At 37.3% G+C, this 21,646-nt stretch overlaps 1 protein-coding gene across 2 annotated transcripts in view; it reads right to left on the minus strand.

The window, feature by feature from the left end:
• Positions 1–2,912: 2,912 nt before the first annotated feature.
• RADX (RPA1 related single stranded DNA binding protein, X-linked) overlaps positions 2,913–21,646 on the minus strand; it is an 88,707-nt gene continuing 69,973 nt past the window's right edge. For both annotated transcript variants that reach the window (XM_028089742.2, XM_028089741.2), the window contains exons 13-14: positions 12,150–12,317; positions 2,913–4,191 (exon numbers count right to left, since the gene is read on the minus strand). In XM_028089742.2, coding sequence (XP_027945543.1) covers positions 4,061–4,191; positions 12,150–12,317 — 299 coding nt within the window. In that variant the 3' untranslated portion in view covers positions 2,913–4,060. The remainder of the gene's footprint in view (positions 4,192–12,149; positions 12,318–21,646) is intronic.

Consider the following 21,646-nt stretch of genomic DNA (forward strand, 5'->3'; position numbering starts at 1 on the left):
CAACCTCGTTGTGCTTCAGCTTCCAATCTATATTTGTATTATCTATATAGTGTACGCCTACATATGGTACAATCTATATTTGTTGGTTTGTTTGTACTTTAGGTAGAAGTCTGAACATTTTTGAAGTATATTGCAAACCTGAAGTTGGCATAAGTGCTGATTCTGCAACAGCTACTATTACATCCTCAAAAATAAAAACCTCTCTGGGACTTTTTCTTCATTTACACAATAAAAGAGGTTGGATTAGAACTTATTTACCCACAAGGTCTTTTCCAGACCTGATATGCTAGCATTCTGAAAATAAAAGTTGTTTAGAAACTATCAGTTTTTTAAAAGATTTTATTTATTTGAGAGAGAGAGAGAGAAGAGAATCTCAAACAGACTCTGATCTGAGCGTGGAGCCCAACACGGGGCTTGATCTCATGACCCTGAGATCATGACCTGAGCCGAAATCAAGAATCGGATGTTTAACCGACTGAGCCACCCAGGCGCCCCTAGAAACTATCAGTTTTTAATTCTTCCTTCCTTTCAGCACAATTCATGATGAAACTGCATTGAGAGTAGCTGAAACTGTAGCACCTAAAGGAGAGGTTAAGTTCAAAGTATTGGGTAAAGCTTGAGCTTTAATAAAACTGGTAAGTGCTTTAAACAGTACTATATAGCAGGGGTTTTCAATCTTGTCTGCACATTAGAATCACCTGGGGAGCTGTTAACTACCTCGATGCCCAGGCTACACCAACCAGAAACTTGGGGATGACACCTAGGCATAGTAATTTTTTAAAACTTGCCAGGTAATACCAATATGAAGCCAAGTCTGAGAACCACGGCTATACAGTATTGTTCAAACATCTAATATTCCTGGACTTTTTTGATTACTTGTACCTTAATAAATATTAACTATCTTAGCAAAGGTACATAATATTAACAAAGGCATAGAGAAGGGAATTGTTCATCTCTTAGGCAAGGAACATTTCAAATTTCTCCATATGACTGAACAACAGTTATGGCAAACCCACCATTGAAAGATGAGAAAGCACAGCTGCATTTCTAATAGAATACAGGTAACCCTTGACTGTTCATAGCAAACTTCCAGTTGTGGGCTGGGTGACTCTAACTTGGTGTATGTTCAAAAGGAATAAAAATTAATTTTAATATTAGCCTAAGCTGAATAAAAGAAATAACTGAGATCTGATATTACAGAATCACTCGATGTCCAAAGTCAAATATGCCTAGGACCATATGACAGCAAAGATACATGAAAGTCATCTACATTTTACTTGGTAACTAAGAAATTGCCTTTGTGATCTTGAGGGGGGAGGGGAAGAATTTTGTGAGTGTTAAAATTTTTTTCTTTCAGTGAGAATTTGTTAAGAACTGGATCATTAGAACTGGGCAAGACACCTGAATCTATATTTTAATGTTATCTCTGAAATTTATGTGGACTATAGCTGCTCCCAATCTCATTTGTCATCGAGCTGGTCCCCTTGCTTTCACTTCTGCCCCCTGCATTAGTAGTATACAGGTTGGACTGCCAGAGACCCAAAATAGTGGTGACATAAACAAGATAGTTTGTTTTTCCCTCATGTAACAGCCCAAACAGGTAAGAAGTACAAAGCTGGTATGGCAGTTCCACAATATCAGGGATCTAGGCTCCTACTAGCTGGTTGGGTTCACATCCCTAGAATTTTGCTCTTCATCTGCAAGGTCCCTGGGATCGAGTCTTCATTGGGCAACCTCCTGGGTGGGGGAGTCTGCTTCTCCCTCTCCCTCTGCCCTTCCCCACCATTTGTGTTCTCCTCTCTCTGTCTCTCAAATAAAAATAAAATCTTAAAAAAAATAAAATAATCAGGACTGAATAATACATACTTCACTTCCCATCAGTGTACCTGCAGATTCTTTGGTAGCAATATTTAAGAAAGAAAAAAAGAAGGAAATGTACCTGAAAAGCAAACCAGTGAAACAGCAAGCAGTGTAAACCATAGAAATGCCTTTGGAATAAAAGAATTGGTTATAACCTATGTCCATATTGGCAGAGGGTGTATAGCTAAAAATATCAAACGTTATTACTGTCATCAAATAAGAGTGACAGTCATTTCTTAAAAGTCCTTTTCTTAATATGAATAAAATGAATGCAGGGTAATTCCATAAAGAAATAAAAATAGAAGAGCAGATACTCAGATTCTTTAATAGCTTACTACAGGATTTCAATGTGCATATCTCATGTGCCATCTAAAGAGAGAGACTGCGGTTCTCCAGTAGATTATATAATATTTCATAATTTACTAACTGATTCCTTAATTTGAAGGTGACATCACAGTAATATATTTGTGTGGCTTTGGAATTAATGAACACATATTGTCACTTGTAGGTAAGTTCTTCTGAGGGTAGTTTGGTATTTTTCTTAGGAAATGCTCCCATAGCTCTCCCATTTTACAACAACCAGAAATGTGGACACAGAAATGTAACTCCAAATTTAGATAGAAACACTTCTAGAATACAAAATAAATTGCCAGGAAAGTTGTTTTTAAAGATCCTAAATTTTCAAAAATTGTTCATATTTTTCATTCAATATGAGAACAGAAATTATACCTGTTAAAGTGTGTAGCTTTGAAATCTCAGCCTGAGGTTTTTAGTCAATAGCCATGTAAGTATTAATTTTTCCCTTCCCCAACATTTACATGTCAGTAAAATTGAACTGCCTTTTAAAGTTTATAATGGTTTAATACAGAAACCCAGATTCCATTTGATAAACAAGTCTTCAATCCATAGGGAAGAATTATATTGGCTCATTTAGCAAGTATATGTAGGTCTATTATTGGCCAAAAAATACGGAGGAGGGCCGTCAAATACATTAAAAATGAGACAAGAGACCAAAAAAGTTATTGTGTTTTTACTTTAATAATACACTCAAAATTTTAACGCAAGAAGGATTCACTATTTTAATTAACATTTAAACACAATTATAAGGAACAGAAGGTGGAATGCTTTTATGAACAAAGTACAGCATCTGTCTTTAGATTCATGAGCTGCCCAAAACATTTAAAATACATAGTATATGAAGTCACAGAACCATAGGGCTAGAATAAAACCCACAAGGTAATTGCTTAACTAGATTCAGATTGATCTTGACACTGAATACTTTTTAACTCATGTGATGGTCATTTTGGTCATCTAACTAACCACATAACTGTCAACCACAGGGCTTCGCAAATGTGGAATGGTGATTTACAGTTAAAATGAAGTATAATAGATAACCAGAATAAAATCCCCTTAGTCACTGTTTTATATTTTCAATATGCACACTTAAAATGTTAATATGAGATAAAATTTCACTATTTAAACTCACATTACATGTACCAAAACTACAAATGAATACAGCAAAAATAGAGACCTATTGTAGCCTCTCTGGCTTTTAAGTTCACGCACTGGTCAAAACATTTAGAAAGTCAAAGGATAAGAAGTCACAATAAAGAGTGGAAAGTCTTAAGACAATTTAACACACTCATTGTACAGCTGACCAAACTAAGGACCAAGGCAACTGGACGATAACAATTCCATGTGTGCTTTTTGAAAATGACAGTAACCACCACAGTCATGAAAAATGCAGGTTGACACCTCCAGGACCTCTCCAAATTTTAGGAGAATTTAATCTTCAAATTAGCAATTCAGAATTTCCCACTACGGGTGAATAAAAGTGGAAGGATGTTAAATATTCACGAGAAGTTACTCTTGTAAGTCAGGATGCCTTTGGCTGAGGCTTGAGAATAAAAGCACTTCACAAATAGAATAGTGAACACAAATGATTACAAGTCAAGAAAATATATAGAAGTAAGGTAGATTTTCTTGATACACAAAAATTGTTTCGATGAACTTTTCAGGAACGAATTTAAAATGAAGTGTGTTAGCTTCAAACACAAGGTGAACATAAAACCACTTAATAACTTTAGAGCTTATGTAATATTCTTGCCAAAAAACAGTTGCTGAAATTACCAACAAAATGACAGAATATCTTTAAAGCAGTGCCCTCCTTAGAGCCTGTAATCATTTCACTTGCCAATTTTTAAGAAGTATTAGTTGGACTATAAATTCTGTGCAGGTAGACTTCTACTTTATTGTTACCCAAATTACAGATATCCAAGATACCGACGATATGCACTCTATCCAGTTTACTCGCAGCCTTTATAATATCACCTAAAAGTAAAAAGCAGATGGTAAGTATTGTAAAATAGTTAAATATTTACTTGGATTTAGTATCACATAAGCTGATGTTTTTTTTTTCTTATAGCCTTAACAATGTCTCTCATCTCCCTTTTCCCTCCAATTTATCACACGTTCATCGAAGTTACATTATGGTAACTTCTGCACATAACAATGACTATATCACACAGATGCTACTACCAATGTCAAGATATGGGCTGGTATTCCAAAGCCATATTTAGTTATTTTTACTTCTTGAATCTTTTTGGTGGAGTAGAGTAAGTCTATATATTTTCAAGGTTATTTATATGGTACCAAGTAAACAACTTATTGTTTACACTTCAAGGGAGTACAACAATCATTTTTTTTTCTATTTTGAAATTTATCAATTCTTTACAAAACTTACAAGACGTAAAGCAAAATGCATATATGTAATTGAAGTTTTTTTCAAAGTATATTTCCTTTGGAGCAGCTTTATTAACTATAACACTTAGCTTTGGATACTCTCAAGAAGCTTTATCAAAAATGGATCAGGGGAGGGACACTACTGTATATGGCGGAGTAGGCAGTTTTAGGGCTGTGTCCCCCCACTAAAGCAACTTACAGGCTGACAAAAACTCTCAGATCAACTTCTGCAGAACTCTGGAATCTATACAAAAACTTAAAACAATCAGGGGAAAGATGAATAGAGAGAGAGCTGCTGCACTGTGGTAAGAATGCGCTATGGTATTTTTTTTTTAAAGATTTTATTTATTTGAGAGAGAGAGAATGAGAGATAGAGAGCACGAGAGGGAAGAGGGTCAGAGGGAGAAGCAGACTCCCTGCTGAGCAGGGAGCCCGATGTGGGACTCGATCCCGGGACTCCAGGATCATGACCTGAGCCGAAGGCAGTCGCTTAACCAACTGAGCCACCCAGGCGCCCTGCGCTATGGTATTTTATTTTTTATTTTTTAAAGATTTTATTTACTTATTTGACAGAGAGAGAGGGAGACACAGTGAGGGAGGGAACACAAGCAGGGAGAGTGGGAGAGGGAGAAGCAGGCTTCCCACGGAGCAGGGAGCCCGATGCGGGGCTGGATCCCAGGACCCTGGGATCATGACCTGAGCCGAAGGCAGACGCTTAACAACTAAGCCACCCAGGTGCCCCATGTTGTGGTATTTTAAATTGCCCATCTACTCCCTGTATCAGCAGCAGCCATGAAGCCGGCAGCTCGCACTCCTGCTGTAGGTGGCTAGTACCAGACGATGCGATGCAGAACTTATTCTCGAAGACATTGTGAGTTTGGACCTGTTAGGCAGTTCCCTCAAGGGCAGATGCAAGAGCTTGCTTTCGTTTCACCTGATTGGGGGCATTCCCACAACTGGGGTAGCTTCCCCAGTGGCTTTTGTTGAAAGCATATGAAGGCAAAAACACTAGCCAGAGCAGCTAGGGCAAAGTATAAAGCCGGGACAAGCAATAGACAGATCAAAAAGCCTGAGGAGGAACGGGTTGGGAAAAGACACATGTGGGAGGGATAAGGGCTTTTTAAAAGCTCCTGTGTACACTGGGGCATCAAGAAGGCTACATGTATGCCCAGTGCTGGATGCATACTCAGAAAAGGCCTGAGAAAAACTCCAATTGTTCACCTCTGGCTGACCATCTGCAGGCTCTGCAGAGCAGGAAGTGAAAGCTAAGACAGGGTTGTAAACAGCCTGGGTAAACACTGAACACAGATCCAATGGCAAAAACTGGAGATCATTTTTGTCCTTGTTTTCCCTTTCTGTCCTCCAGGTGTTTAAAGAAACTCTTCCAAAGCACTAACTGACCACCGCTGAGCTAACGGATCACAGACACCAGTGGCTACACATGACAAAGACTTCATTTTATGTATGAGAAAATGAAAACATTTAGAGGTTAAGAAATTTATGCAAAGTCTCATGGTGATTCTAATCTGCACAGTCTGGCCTCAAGGCATGTGCTCTTAACCTTTGTATGCTAGGGCTACATCTCTGTAAAACTGTACCTAAAAGCCAGTGGTGGATCTAGGTTTTGTGGGGCCTGAAGGGCATACTATTTAGAAGCCCCCTTTATATATACAGTACCGAAGCAAGTGAGGGCTTCTCAGGCTTAGTCTTTGTTAGCTTCACAGTTAAAGCCACGTCCGCTAGACATATTACATAATCTGTTGAACGGTTTATAACTGTGCAAACTCGCTAATGCATGATGAATATAATAACAACAAATCTAGAAAATAACTATATAACTTTCTTCTTCTTTGAATGGGATGGACTTTAACCTAGATGCTTTGGAAAGATTTCGAGATCTTTAGCTTTGATGCTAACAGCAACAACCCAGACCTTAATAATTCTAGTTGTTATCATAAATTGACTTTTACAAGTAATCACTTACAGAGTCCCTGCAACATAAAGTGTAAGTAAATCTACTGTTTGGGTGAGAGACTCTGCCTACTTGTGTTAATGCTTTGAGCAAATGAAGACCTCTCAAACTGCTCATCTAGTACTACATCAGAGAATGTTGTGAAGATTAAATACTCAGGATGTAGAGCACTTAGAATAGTGGCTGACACAGAGCAAGAACTCAGGTATTAGCAACAATCATTTTCTTGTCTTTTTCTTTTTAAGATTTTATTTATTTATTTGACAGAGAGAGAGACACAGTGAAAGAGGGAACACAAGCAGGGGGAGTGGGAGAGGGAGAAGCAGGCTTCCCACTGAGTGTGGAGCCCGATGCGGGGCTCGATCCCAGGACGATGGGATCATTACCCGAGCCGAAGGCAAATGCTTAACAACTGAGCCACCCAGGTGCCCCAGCAACAATCATTTTCTACTTAAGAAAACTTAGTATGAAATTAGCATGTTGTTATTTATATCACATAGGGATTCTCTTAAAAGGACTACAGATTTTTACCTATAAAATGAGCTTCTCTACATTTCACTTTAAATTGTTAGAACTGTGTAAAAACCGTACTTTTTTAGAAACATCACAGATGCATGCAGTGAGGGTGACAAAGGCAGTGCTATGTAGAAGTTCTCCACTCCGTTTCCTCATGGTCACATGGGAAGCCAAAGTGTTCGGCATCTCTTGTAGCTAGGTTGGGATCGTGTAAGTAAGTTTTGGCAAATGAGAATGTGCATAGAAATGATGTGTCACTTCCAGTCTAACATAATTAAAAGTAACATCTCCTTCATCTCTTCCTTGCTCTGCCTACACAGCCCTAGAAGCCACTTGTTTCTGCTGAAGCTGCAACAAGATGGAAGCAGACGGCCTTCCTGAATCACCGCTGAGAAGAACGCTAATAACTAGTGCATCAGGTTTAACTTGAGCAAGAAATAAACATCCATTGTGTTAAAAGTCACTGAGACTTTGAAGTGGCTTTGTAACTGCGGCACCATCTAACCTCTCTTGTAACCCAGTGCGGTATTCCTGCCTGCAAAAGGAATACGGAAAACCCTGATCACCTAGAGAATAATAAAACTGTTTTCTTACATGTGCTAAAACTCTTCCGTATCATGTTATGCTTCTGAAGTGTTTATCAATGGAGATGTTAACTCAATGTGTTCAAAGAGGAGGAGGGTGTGTGTGTGTGTGTGTGTGTGTGTATCTGTAGTTCATAAAGATGATACTAATTAGGACATCATCTCAGTAAGCATTAGTCAATACATGATTTGGGAAATACCACTAACCACTTGGAAAAAAATAAAGCTGTGTCCATTTCTCACTTTCCATACCAAAATAAATTCCAAATGGATTAAAATTTTCAATGGTGAAAATTAAGCCATATTAACAACAAAACCCTAAATAATCCAGTTCAAAATTGGCAAAGAACTTGAATATACATTTCTCCAAAGAAGACATACAACTGGCCAATGAGCTCATGAAAAGATGCCCATCATCATTCATAATTAGGGACATGCAAATCAGAACCAAAATGAGAAACCATTTCAGGATGGGTGGTTTGTTAAAAAAAAAACTAACAGAAAATAACAAGTATTGGTGAGAATGTGGAGAAACTGCAATCCTCATGCATTGCTGGTGGGAATGTAAAATGGTGCAGCTGCTGTGGACAATGGTTTGGTGGTTGTTCAAAAAGTTAAATTCAGAATTACCATACGACTCAGCAATTCCACTCCTAGGTATATTCCCAAAAGAACTGAAAGCAAAGACTTTGATATACTCATACACCAATATTCATAGCAGAATTATTCACAATAGCGAAGAGGTAAAAACAACCCAAATGTCCATCAACACATGAATGGATACACAAAATGTGGTATATACATACAACGAAATATTCTTCAGCTGTAAAAAGGAATGAAATTCTGATGTATATTACAACATGGATGACCAAGTGACATAAGCCAGGCACAAAGGGCAAAGTCTGTATGATTCCACTTATATGAGTTATCTGGAACAGGCAAATTCATAGAGACAGAAAGTAAAACAGAGGTTACCAAGGGCGGGGGAGAGGGGGGCAATGGGGAGTTACTATTTAAAGGTATCAGAATTTCTGTTTGGGATGATAAAAAAGTTCTAAAAATGGATAGCAGTGATGGTTGCACAACACTGTGAGTATACTCAATTTCACTGAATTGTACAGTTAAAAATGGTTAAAGTGGTGAATTTTATGTAAATTTTGTCATAATAAAAATGATATGAGTAAAAAAATGAAACTATAAAAGTACCAAAAACCCATACTGAATTTAAAAAGAAATAATCTTGGACTAAGTGATGTCTTTCTGACTATGGCATAAAACCAGTAGCCACAAAAATAAAAGATTGATATATTTGAGTACATATAAATAAAATTACTTAAAATACCAAAAGAAGCCTCCCATTGAACAAATTTAGTCAAACAGGATAAAAGTATTTGCAACACACAATAAGGGATTAACTCCTTTAATATGTAAATAAAATTTATAAATTAATAAGAAAAAGAACATTCTTATAGAAAAATGGAAAAAATAAAACTAGCATATAAAATTTCATAGAGGGAAGAAATATAAATGGCCAACAAACATTATGAAGATGTTCAAGCTTAGAAATAAATAAGAAATGCAAATGAAAATAGTGATATAACTTTTTTTGCCACCAGTCTGCCAAAAAGTTAACAAGAACAACAATATCTAGCATTTCTAAGGGTGTGAGTAAAGTGGCATTCTTGCTTTTGGTAAAAGTGTAAATCAGTATAAATCTTTTGGATGACAATGTGACAGTACTACCAAAATTTTAAATGTCTACATCTTTGAGTCAGTGACTTCTCTTCCAAGAATTCATCTTACAGATATGTGTATAAGTGCACAAAGATTATGTATACACACACAGAGATAGACAGATAGATACTTATTGCAGTACTCTTTGCTGAGAGCCAAAATATTTGAAAACAATCTCAACACCCATCACTAGGAGACTGATTAAGTAAATTTTGGTACATCCACACAGTGAAATATTTGTAGGTATTAAAATGAATGAAGTAGCTCTCTATATACTAACATGGAAACTATTCAAGTTACATTGTCAAGAGGAAAAAGGTGGTTATGGAATTATGTTTACTATAATTCCATTTATGTGTACTTAACTTTAAGACTGTGTGTGTGGGCGATCAAGTGAGATTTATTCCCAGTTGCAAGGGTGGTTTAATATTTGCAAATCAATCAACGTGATAAATCACATCGATAAAAGAAAGGCTAAAAACCATATGATCATTTCAATAGACACAGATAAAGCATTTGATAAAGTACAACATCCATGAATGATGAAAACCCTCTGCAAAGTAGTTCTAGAGGGAACATACCTCAACATAACAAACGCCATATATGAAAAACCCACAGCTAACACCATCCTAAATGGGAAAAAACTGAGAGCTTTTCCCCTAAGGTCAGGAACATGATAAGGATGACTACTCTTACCACGTTTATTCAACACAGTACTGGAAGTCCTAGCCACAGCAGTCAGACAACAAAAAGAAATAAAAGACATCCAAATCGGTAAGGAAGAAGTAAAACATTCAGTATTTGCAGATGACATGATACTATATATAGAAAATCCTAAAGACTCCACCAAAAAAAAAAAAAAAAATAGAACTGATAAAAAAATTCACTAAAGTTGCAGGATACAAAAACAACATACAAAAATCTGTTGCATTTCTATACAGTAATAATGAAAACAGTAGAAAGAGAAATTAAGAAAACAACCCCATCACAACTGCAATCCAAATAATAAGATACCTAGGAATAAGCCTCACCAAAGAGGTGAAAGACCTGTACTCTGAAAACCATAAAACATTGATGAAAGAAATTGAAGATGACATAAAGAAATTCCATTCTCATGGATTGGAAGAACAAGTATTGTTAAAATGTCTGTACTACTCAAAGCAATCTACAGATTTTATGCAATCCCTATCAAAATACCAACAGCATTTTTCACAGAACTAGATGAAACAATCCTAAAATTTATACGGAACTTTAAAAGATCCAGAATAGCTGAGGCAATCTTGAAAAAGCAGAGCTGGAGGCATCACATCCTGGACTTCAAGTTATATTATAAAGCTGTAGTTATCAAAACAGTATGGTACAGGCACAAAATAGACACATAGATCAATGGAACAGAATAGAAAACCCAGAAATTAACCTACAACTCTATGGTCAACTGATCTTCAACAAAGCAGGAATGAATATCCAATGGGAAAAAGTCTCTTCAACAAACGGTTTGGGACATATTCTATTTGAAACAAATCACCTTGCTTTTGATTACCACATCACTTTTCAAGTGGTTCTTGCCCTTCATGTCTCAAATATTAACTGCTTTGGCAGAATGATACTAGGTTTTTTCAGGTGACTATGTTAGTGACTTCTGGAGAACAACTGGCATTAGCAACTGAGAATTTTGCCTTGATATTTCATATCAATAATAACATATACACATAGCAGAAGAAATGTGATGGAAGTAGATGTTATGTGCAGTAAGAAAATGAATACACAAATATTTGAACTATATATTAGGGCACTAATTAAGAAATCTGGACTTTCTGGAAGTCTAAAGAGCTGCAATATAGGAAGTAATACTGCAAAGTCAACTAATATATCATCTCCAAAATGAACTGTGGAAAAAATAAAAGACTCATAAAATCAGATATTCAAGTTCAGTTTGCAGTAACCATTACTGCCAAAAGTTACTTCATCAGCAGGCGCACCTCATAAGACTTGTTTAAAAACAATATACACTCAAGAGTTTCATCATCTTAGAAAGACCCACCACAAAATCCCAAGATAATAAAGGCTGTCTTAAAAGCTCTTTTAAATGTAATATCCTTTTAAGCTCAGTGAGAACTGCTAGAAACTTTACTACCTGCTTGGGAAATAGAGATGACAATAGGAAGTGGATAATTATAACTGGATACATAATTTTACAGGAATATAGAAATAATATAGAGTTCAGTAAATTATGTAGCAGCCTAAACAATTAGTTGGTGGAAGGGTTTCACTACTGGGATTACATGAACTCCTAGCAGTCCTCAAGGAATTTATTGCACAGCACTTGAATAACTAAACATTTATAAGAGAAAACAACCATACTGTACTACACTATGGAGGTCTTAAAATTTCAGGCAACTGTAAAGTGAAAGACAGATCATTTCGCCTGAGTTAAAAGGAGAGAAGAGTCGAATTGGCACTGCTCCATGTGCATACCACTTAAATCTAATGAATATGTACTTTTAGAAATGCATTATAAGAGAACATTCTTAATGTCTGCCTGGAATAAAAACCATAAATTTGTCCAATTTTATTTAAAATATATTCTCATTTATAAGTCTTGGGGTACATTTACCAAACAACCCTTTAAATTATATTGAATGTTAAGGCTAGAACTGTTTATATAATCACATCTTAAGATTAGAAGTGTTTACAATATTAATTTTATCTTCTGAGTGAAAGGAATACTGAGATTGTCTTACCTGCAAGTGCTCTTGGACCTACCAGTGTGTCATTTCCAGGCCCATCCTGCGGATACACACAGCTGTAATTCATGCAGGTTAGTAATGTGTCGATTTGAGATGTTCGGAGATCTTCTGGACAATACATGGGCAGGAATGCAACATCAATTGCGATCTCATGGTTCAGACCTGTATAGAAAAACGACACTTTGTTAAAAGTGGGTTAGTACAGGAGGCTAATGAGGCCAGGTTTGCTGGTTTGATCCTGACATGTGCCAAATAGCTTCACACATGTAAATGCATGGTTTCAAAGCTAGGGACTAAACCCTTTGCTGTGCAAAACTTTATGAACACATGCAAATGTTTGAAAGAGGAGACACTTTAGTGCAGTCTATCACCACTGCTGGAAATAACAATCCAAAATGTTTTGCCAAAAACCAAAAAACGAAAAAAACCAAAATGTTTTACCTACTGATAGAAGGTTTAAATTTTAATATCCAGAGGATGGCTTGGTCACATAAATGAAGACATGTAGCATATTTTTCTTGGTCATTATGTCAGGGGCCATTACAGAATAGAATAATTCAGAGATGACTATTGGTTCCCTTATTGCCATTTGCACTTAAGGATGTATGACTCAAGCAAAGCCAGGGATGGTAGAAACAAGGTCCCATCTGTCCTTAATTATGCAATACAAACTTCATTTACTCACCATTAGGGCTATAAAAGGTTGCAGTAGAAAAGGGACTATGGGGGAACAACCAAAGTAAATCCTGGCCTGTGAAGGTCATCTCTTTGTATGCGTCACTGTCTACCAGGGTGGATCTAAAAGACTTTGTAGGGGTGCCTGGGAGGCTCAGTCAGTCAGATGTCTGACTCTTGATTTCAGCTCAGGTCATGATCTCTGAGTCCTGGGATTGAGCCCTGCGTTAGGCTCTGTATTCAGCTGGGAGTTGGCTTGAGGATTCTTTCCCTCTGCCCTTCCTCCTGCTTTTGCATGCTCTCTCACTAAAATAAATAAATCTTTTTCTTTTTTTTTTTAAAAAGAAGACTTTTTAGAGGCAAGGCTTTGAGCTGGGTACAAAAGGATGAATAGCATTTAAATAAACAGAGAGAAGGTATTTCAGGTGGGGCAGGGAGTAGCCAAAATTATAGATCAGAGTAAGGAGACCATCTTGACTGGATGAAGGGTAAACACACAGAGCACAGCTTGAAAACCCTATGAATTCTACCCAGTCACACAAAACAGAACCCTGGAGGTTATCCTTAACTCCTTCCTTTTGTTCTTCCGATATTCAGCCAGCAAGTTTTATAGATTCTATGATCTTAATATCTCCTCTACTCATCGCTACAGCAATTCTTAACTACTGTGCTTAGGCCAATGATAGGTAAACAAATTCCTTCCTGTTAAGCTGTAAACTGATCCAGAAAAACAAGTGCATTTTTTAAAAGATTTTGTTTATTTATTTGACAGAAAGAGGACAAGCAGGAGGAGTGGCAGGCAGAGGGAGAGGGAGAAGCAGGCTCCCCACAGAGCAAGGACCCTGTTGCAGGGCTCGATCCCAGGACCCTGAGATCATGACCTGAGCCAAAGGCAGACACTTAACCATGTGAGCCACCCAGGCACCCTATTATTTTTCCTTTTTATGGGCAAATGACACTAAAATTCCACAGCTTTAATTTAACATACAACTAATGGCTACTTAAAGGTTTTAAGGATAACTAAAATTTGGTATTCATAAACTATAATGGTCAGGGTATCTAGAATTTACTGAGGATTTCAATTCAGTATAAGAAGTATAACTACCCCGTAACTCTAAGCAATGTTGCAAAACTCATGTGGAAGTGCACATGCTGGTATCTTATTTCCTTGATTCTTTTTTTTTTTAAAGATTATTTATTTATTTATTTATTTGAAAGAGAGAGAATGAGAGATAGAGAGCACGAGAGGGAAGAAGGGAAGAGGGTCAGAGGGAGAAGCAGACTCCCTGCTGAGCAGGGAGCCCGACGTGGGACTTGATCCCGGGACTCCAGGATCATGACCTGAGCCGAAGGCAGTCGCTTAACCAACTGAGCCACCAGACGCCCCTCTTATTTCCTTGATTCTAAGACCAAATTTAACTCTAAGATATACCATCAACTTAATAACAGTTTTAATAAAAAGGAAATTCAGCATTAAGTGTACCCATTGACCGTAAGATGCATTCCAACTTGCAAATATAACAAAAGAAAGTATGCCTTAGAATTGAGAAAATATCAGAAGTTGGAAATCCTGATATTCTCAGGAAGGTAGTTTGATTATCAGTGTGTCATTGATACTCTTTTTGAATTATTTTCTAAATTATAAAATATGGTGTGTTTAGCTTCATCATTACTCATGAAATTTGTCGTGAGTTCCTTGGTTAAAACTAGAGTTGTGAGTACAAATGTATAAGTAAACAGGCCTCAGAGCCTCCATACTTGCTGTTTCTGTGCCTAGAATGTTCTTTCCTCAGATAACCAGATTGTTCCTTCACCCCCATCAGGATTCTGGTGAAATGTTATTTTTTCAGGGAGACCTAACCCTAACCCTGACCACTCTATGAAAATGTCATCCTTTCCAGAGTGCCTGGGTGACTCCAGTGGTTAAGCATCAGACTCTTGATTTTGGCTCAGGTCATGATCTCAGGGTTGGGAGATCGAGCCCCACATCAGGCTCCACCCTGGGCATGGAGCCTGCTTAAGATTCTCTCTCTTCCAGTTTTCCCCCTAAGATCAGGAACACGGCAGGGACGTCCACTCACCACTGCTGTTCAACATAGTACTGGAAGTCCTAGCCACAGCAATCAGACAACAAAAAGAAATAAAAGGCATACAAATTGGCAAAGAAGAAGTCAAACTCTCACTCTTTGCAGATGATACTTTATGTGGAAAACCCAAAAGACTCCACCCCAAAACTGCTAGAACTCATACAGGAATTCAGTAAAGTGGCAGGATATAAAATCAATGCACAGAAGTCAGTGGCATTCCTATACACCAACAACAAGACAGAAGAAAGAGAAATTAAGGAGTCGATCCCATTTACAATTGCACCCAAAACCATAAGATACCTAGGAATAAATCTAACCAAAGAGGCAAAGACTCTGCACTCAGAAAACTATAAAATACTCATGAAACAAACTGAGGAAGACACAAAGAAATGGAAAAACGTTCCATGCTCATAGATTGGAAGAACAAATACTGTGAAGATGTCAATGCTACCTAGAGCAATCTACACATTTAATGCAATCCCTATCAAAATACCATCCATCTTTTTCAAAGAAATGGAACAAATAATCTTAAAATTTGTATGGAACCAGAAAAGACACCAAATAGCCAGAGGAATGTTGAAAAAGAAAACCAAAGCTGGCGGCATCACAATTCTGGACTTCCAGCTCTATTACAAAGCTGTCATCATCAGGACAGTATGGTACTGGCACAAAAACAGACACATAGATCAGTGGAACAGAAATAGAGAGCCCAGAAATGGACCCTCAACTCTATGGTCAACTAATGTTCGACAAAGCAGGAAAAGAATGTCCAATGGAAAAAAGACAGTCTCTTCAACAAATGGTGTTGGGAAAATTGGACAGCCACATGCAGAAGAATGAAACTGGACCATTTCCTTACACCACACACAAAAATAGACTCAAAATGGTTGAAAGACCTCAATGTGAGACAGGAGTCTATCAAAATCCTTGAGGAGAACACAGGCAGCAACCTCTTCGGCCTCAGCTGCAGCAACTTCTTCCTAGAAACATTGCCAAAGGCAAGGGAAGCAAGGGCAAAAATGAACTATTGGGACTTCATCAAGATAAAAAAGCTTTTGCAGAGCAAAGGAAACAGTCAACAAAACCAAAAGACAACTGACAGAATGGGAGAAGATATTTGCAAATGACATATCTGATAAAGGGCTAGTATCCAAAATCTATAAAGAACTTATCAAACTCAACACCCAAAGAACAAATGATCCAATCAAGAAATGGGCAGAAGACATGAACAGACATTTTTCCAAAGAAGACATCCAAATGGCCAACAGACACATGAAAAAGTGCTCAACATCACTCGGCATCAGGGAAATCCAAATCAAAACCTCAATGAGATACCACCTCACACCAGTCAGAATGGCTAAAATTAACAAGTCAGGAAATGAGAGATGTTGGTGGGGATTCGGAGAAAGGGGAACCCTCCTACACTGTTGGTGGGAATGCAAGCTGGTGCAACCACTCTGGAAAACAGTATGGAGGTTCCTCAAAAAGTTGAAAATTGAGCTACCCTACGACCCAGCAATTGCCCTACTGGGTATTTACCCCAAAGATACAAATGTAGGGATCCGAAGGGGTATGTGCACCCCGATGTTTATAGCAGCAATGTCCACAATAACCAAACTATGGAAAGAGCCAAGATGTCCATCAACAGATGAATGGATAAAGAAGACGTGCTTTTATATACATACAATGGAATATTATGCAGCCATCAAAAGGAATGAAATCTTGCCATTTGCAACATGGATGGAATTGGAGGGTATTATGCTGAGCGAAATAAGTCAATCAGTGAAAGACATGTATCATATGATGTCACTGATATGAGGAATTCTTAATCTCAAGAAACAAACTGAGTGTTGCTAGAGTGGTGGGAGGTGGGAGGGATGGGTGGCTGGGTGATAGACATTGGGTAGGGTATGTGCTATGGTGAGTGCTGTGAATTGTGTAAGACTGTTGACTCACAGACCTGTACCTCTGAAACCAATAATACATTATATGTTAAAAAGAAGAAGATAATAGGAAGGGAAAAATGAAGGGGGGGAAATTGGAGGGGGAGACGAACCATGAGAGACTATGGACTCTGAGAAACAAACTGAGGGTTCTAGAGGGGAGGGGGTGGGGGATGGGCTAGCCTGGTGATGGGTATTAAAGAGGGCACCTGTTGAATGGAGCACTGGGTGTTATACGCAAACAATGAATCATGGAACAGTACATCAAAAACTAATGATGTAATGTATGGTGATTAACATAATATAATAAAATTTAAAAAATGCAAAAATAAAAGATTCTCTCTTCCTCTCCCTCTGCCCCTCCCCCCAAAAAAAGATAAAATGTAATCCTTTCCTACTACCTTACTCTCCAACCCCTTTCTAGCATTTATCACCATCTCTTTTATCAGCAAGCTCTTTTATTTGTTGTGTTCACTCACTTAACCTCATAACCTCAGGACCTAGAACAGTGCTGGGCACACTTAGATGCTCAGTAAATACTTGTTAAATCAAGCAAATGAATGTATGTTTGTGCATTTTTTACCTATAATTTTCAAATACTAGACTTTAAGACATTTGTGCATTATGTGTTCAAATATGAATTCATCTGTATTCCTATTACCAAAGGAGATGAACACAAATATCCTTCCCACAGTGTACATACATATGCACTTTAATGGTGACTTCCTGTTTCTGTGTTACTTCAGTAACTTACACCTTACTGTCTAGGTAAATGTGATCATATATCTGGACTATATTCAAAATTTTAGGAAAATATAAGATCAAACAAGTAAGCTCATATTATTCTTTTGTAATGTGTGTTATATGCAATTTATATATCTTCTTCCTCAATTCTTTGTGATCACTGAATTTCTTTTGCAATAAAAAGTGTGAAAGTGTGTGTGTATATGTGTGCATTGGAGGGGAGGCAATTTATAATCCTGGCACTTAGCACAATGCTTGCAACATACCATATTTTACTTAATCTAAGATGCCACTAAGAAAAATGCTACCAAGTGAACAAAGACATGACTTCAATTATAAGATGCATATCGATTTTCAAAGATGTTAAAGTATGGGGAAAAAGGGTGTCTTATGATGACAAAATCTGATAGTAGGTGCTTCAGGTTTCATGATTAAATTATAATTAATTATGCAATGAAATAAGGGACAGAATTAGGGTATGGCAACAGTAATCTAGCTCTGGAACCCATATAATCCAGTGTACTGCTCTACTGAGATACAAGAGTGGGGAAATCTCATCGGGAAAAGATATCCTGAGGATGTAGCCAGTGAGGGAACCAACAGTGAGAAAACTCAGTGCTACTCAGTTAATGGTTCGAATAGGCTTCAACAAAGAAGGAGGCATATTTTATGGGTAAGAATAATTTGCCCTGAGCCCACAGGCTAGTACCAAGGAGGGGAGGAGTTATGTTGGCCTCCTTGGTTGCTTTAATAGAAGAAAAAAGTCAAGGTAAGTAAATCCTTATTATTTCAATATAACTACAACATATTAAATTGCTTTGATGTTATAATTAACGTTATTAAAAATGCAAATGTATTTTGCAAAAAAGTAAAAGAACAAACCATATAAAAAATTGAGGGGGTTTCTCTTGACTTGCAAGAGACAAAGCTGATGAGCTTCAGAGGTTTACAGAAGGCTGGCTGAATTATGATCGTTATTACCTGAGTCAAGGGCAAATTGAAGAGAGGGCTCTTAAGCTTTGATTGACTCACAGCATTTCACGGGTAACTAAATCAGTGTTAGCAGAGTCGTTGATATACTAATGCCATCTAGGCTTTGAAAACTGTTTTCTTATATTTAAAGGGGGAATAATTCTTAAAATTAGGAGAGATTGACCAATAGATTTTGTAACTGGGCCTAAAGGCACTGAAAATTTAGTTTGTTACTTCATTCCAGTATCTTCTTTTTGAAATGTGTGTTATTTCATAATAAGCAATGGACTGAGGTTTTAGTGCTTACTAAAAATATCTGTTTATTTGAGACAAGTGAGATGGCATAGCAAGGATTTTAATACAAGAACCAGCATTTCTGGAATAGGTTTCTGATATTGCAACAGGTTGTTGGGAGCCATTAGAATTGTAGGAAGGAAGATTCATAATTCCATTCGATGTTCTCAATAATGACTCACCCTAGACCAATCAGAGTTAATGATTGTAACAGAGTTGTGGTGTGAGTAACCTTTCTGGCTCCCAGAATAACACACTTCAAAATTACTGTGTCCTCCAGAGATCAGCAAGATACTGCAGAGAGATAATCAATCACTGGAAGATAGTATCAACGTAGGTGGACAATCCTCATGTTGGAAGAAATTTAAATATCATACAGATTTATCTGCCTGGATTGGTTTAGCTAGTTTTATGTAAAAATAGAGGTCTAGAACAGGGGTCAGCAAACTATGGCCTGGGTGTTCAAATCTAGCTTGCACCTGGTTTTGTACAAACCATGAGCTAAGAATGCTTTTTTATATCATAAATGGTTGAAAAAAATCAAACGAATATTTTGTGATATGTGAAAATTATTTATAAGCAATTCAAATATCAGCATCTATAAATAAAGTTTTATCCAAACAGAGCCATGCACATTCATTTATATATTGTCTATGACTGCTTTCACACTAAAATAGCAGAACTAAGTAGTTGGGACAGATACTGTATGGCCTGCAAAGCCTCAAACATTTACTACTTGGCCCTTTACAGAACAAGTGTACCCCCATGTACTGAATACATATAAGGTTATCTTTCGGTTTTAGGGTTATATCTTTTAACAAAGAGTACATTATTAAGAGATGTAATCATCTCTTTTGAGTTCATTGCTCATGCCATGCTTACAAAGGATTGGCCATTTGGTCTCATAATACAACTTAGTTTCATACTTTTAGAAAAGCTGTAATAAATTCACTACTTTCATATCTGATATTCACCACTTATTTAACCAAAATTTGAGAATATCTGGGGCACCTGGGTGGCTCAGTTGGTTAAGTGTCTGCCTTTGGCTCAGGTCATGATCCCAGGGTCCTGGGATGGAGCCCCGCACGGGGCTCCCTGCCTGTTTCTCTCTTTCTCCCTCTGACCCTCACTCGTGCTTGCTCTCTCTCTCTGGTGCTCTCTCTCAAATAAATAAATAAAATTTTTTAAACCCCCCCCAATCTGAGAATATCTGTACTTCAAGTCCTATTAAGAGAGTAGTATTTCTCAATCTTAATTCTATTCCTGCATACCTGACAAGCAGGACACATTCTTGTCACTGGCTCTGGTGCAGCAGTAAGTCTCCCTTAGGAAGGTAACGGACATTGAATAGGCTGCTTCTCTGGAGTGTACCAGAATCTTATGGAGTGTGGGAAGGTCTCCCTCAGATGATTCTGATAGGCTACCTCTTCCCATCAAGGTTCTATAAGAATCAATGGATCAGCACTAGGTGTTATATGTAAGTGATGAATTGCTGGATTCTACTCCTGAAACTAATATTATACTATACGTTAACTAAAATTTAAATAAAAACTTGAAATATAAAAAAAGAATCAATGGATCAGTACCATTTATTTTAGTTCTCTAGATTTCATTTATGTATTAAGTTAACCATTAGAGAGCTAAGTACTTGCATTTTGTGATAATTAGGTTAAAATACACTCCTTTACAGAAATGTGTTACTAAGATTTGACCAATTATTATACTGATTATATATTATAAGTTTGATGGAAGAATCAATTATCTGAAGAGCATTTCCATATCTTTAAAAAAGAAAAACTATAGTTGAAAATATCAACCTACTGTTATTCTATCCTAAACAATAACTTCATATGGTAAAATCTGACTTGAGATTTTTTTAAGATTTTTTTTTATTTGACAGAGAGAGAGATAGGAGAGAGGGAACACAAGCAGAGGGAGTGGGAGAGGGAGAAGCAGGCTTCCCTCTGAGCAGAGAGCCCAATGTGGGGTTCGATCCCAGGACCCTGGGATCATGACCTGAGACGAAGGCAGATGCTTAACAACTGAGCCACCCAGGTGCCTCCTGACTTGAGTTTTAATAGAGGAAAAAAATAGGCTTCCTATATAGGAGTGTTTGTTTTCTCTGTAATAGGAGATATGTTTACAGACTCAGGAAACATGATTTCTAATCATGGCCTGGGTTCTACCTAGCCAGGGTGTAGGACTAGATGATATCCAAACTTCTTTTAACTTTAAAATTAAATACCTCATCAGGAAAAAAAAAATCCCCTCTTTTTTCCTGCCAGAAAGTTGACCAAAAATTACTGCCAAATGGTAATATAGTTATTTGCAGGTACCTAGTAATATGTACTTTTTCTGTTTCCTTTGAAACGGTCTGTTTTGTTTTATCCACCTGTGACTTATTTTTCACTGTTTTTATTCCTGTAAACCACCTTAAGTCCTTGAAAACAGGTAGGATATAAAACAGCATAATTGTAATGTGGACTAGAGCTGATTGGACAGAATGACACATTTGCCCTTTTCATTTGATTCTTGCTTTTAAGTGATGTAAAGAGACCAAGTAATACAGTCTAGTAAAAAGAAGTATTTGAAACAGGTCTGACATGTCTAACAGAGTCAGGGGAAAGTCATACTTTTCATAGATTGTACACATACACACAATCACACGTATGTACGTATGTGTGTGAGGAGGCAGAGAAGAGGGAGTGTGAGAGAGTAAAAATGAAAAAGGAATCCTGATAAAAGTCAAGGTAATTCATTCCAGTACTGTAGATGT

This window comes from Eumetopias jubatus, unplaced genomic scaffold (assembly GCF_037043125.1).
Source record: "Eumetopias jubatus isolate StellerSeaLion01/CBP00866 unplaced genomic scaffold, mEumJub1_p1.0 scaffold_11, whole genome shotgun sequence".
NCBI lineage: Eukaryota > Metazoa > Chordata > Mammalia > Carnivora > Otariidae > Eumetopias > Eumetopias jubatus.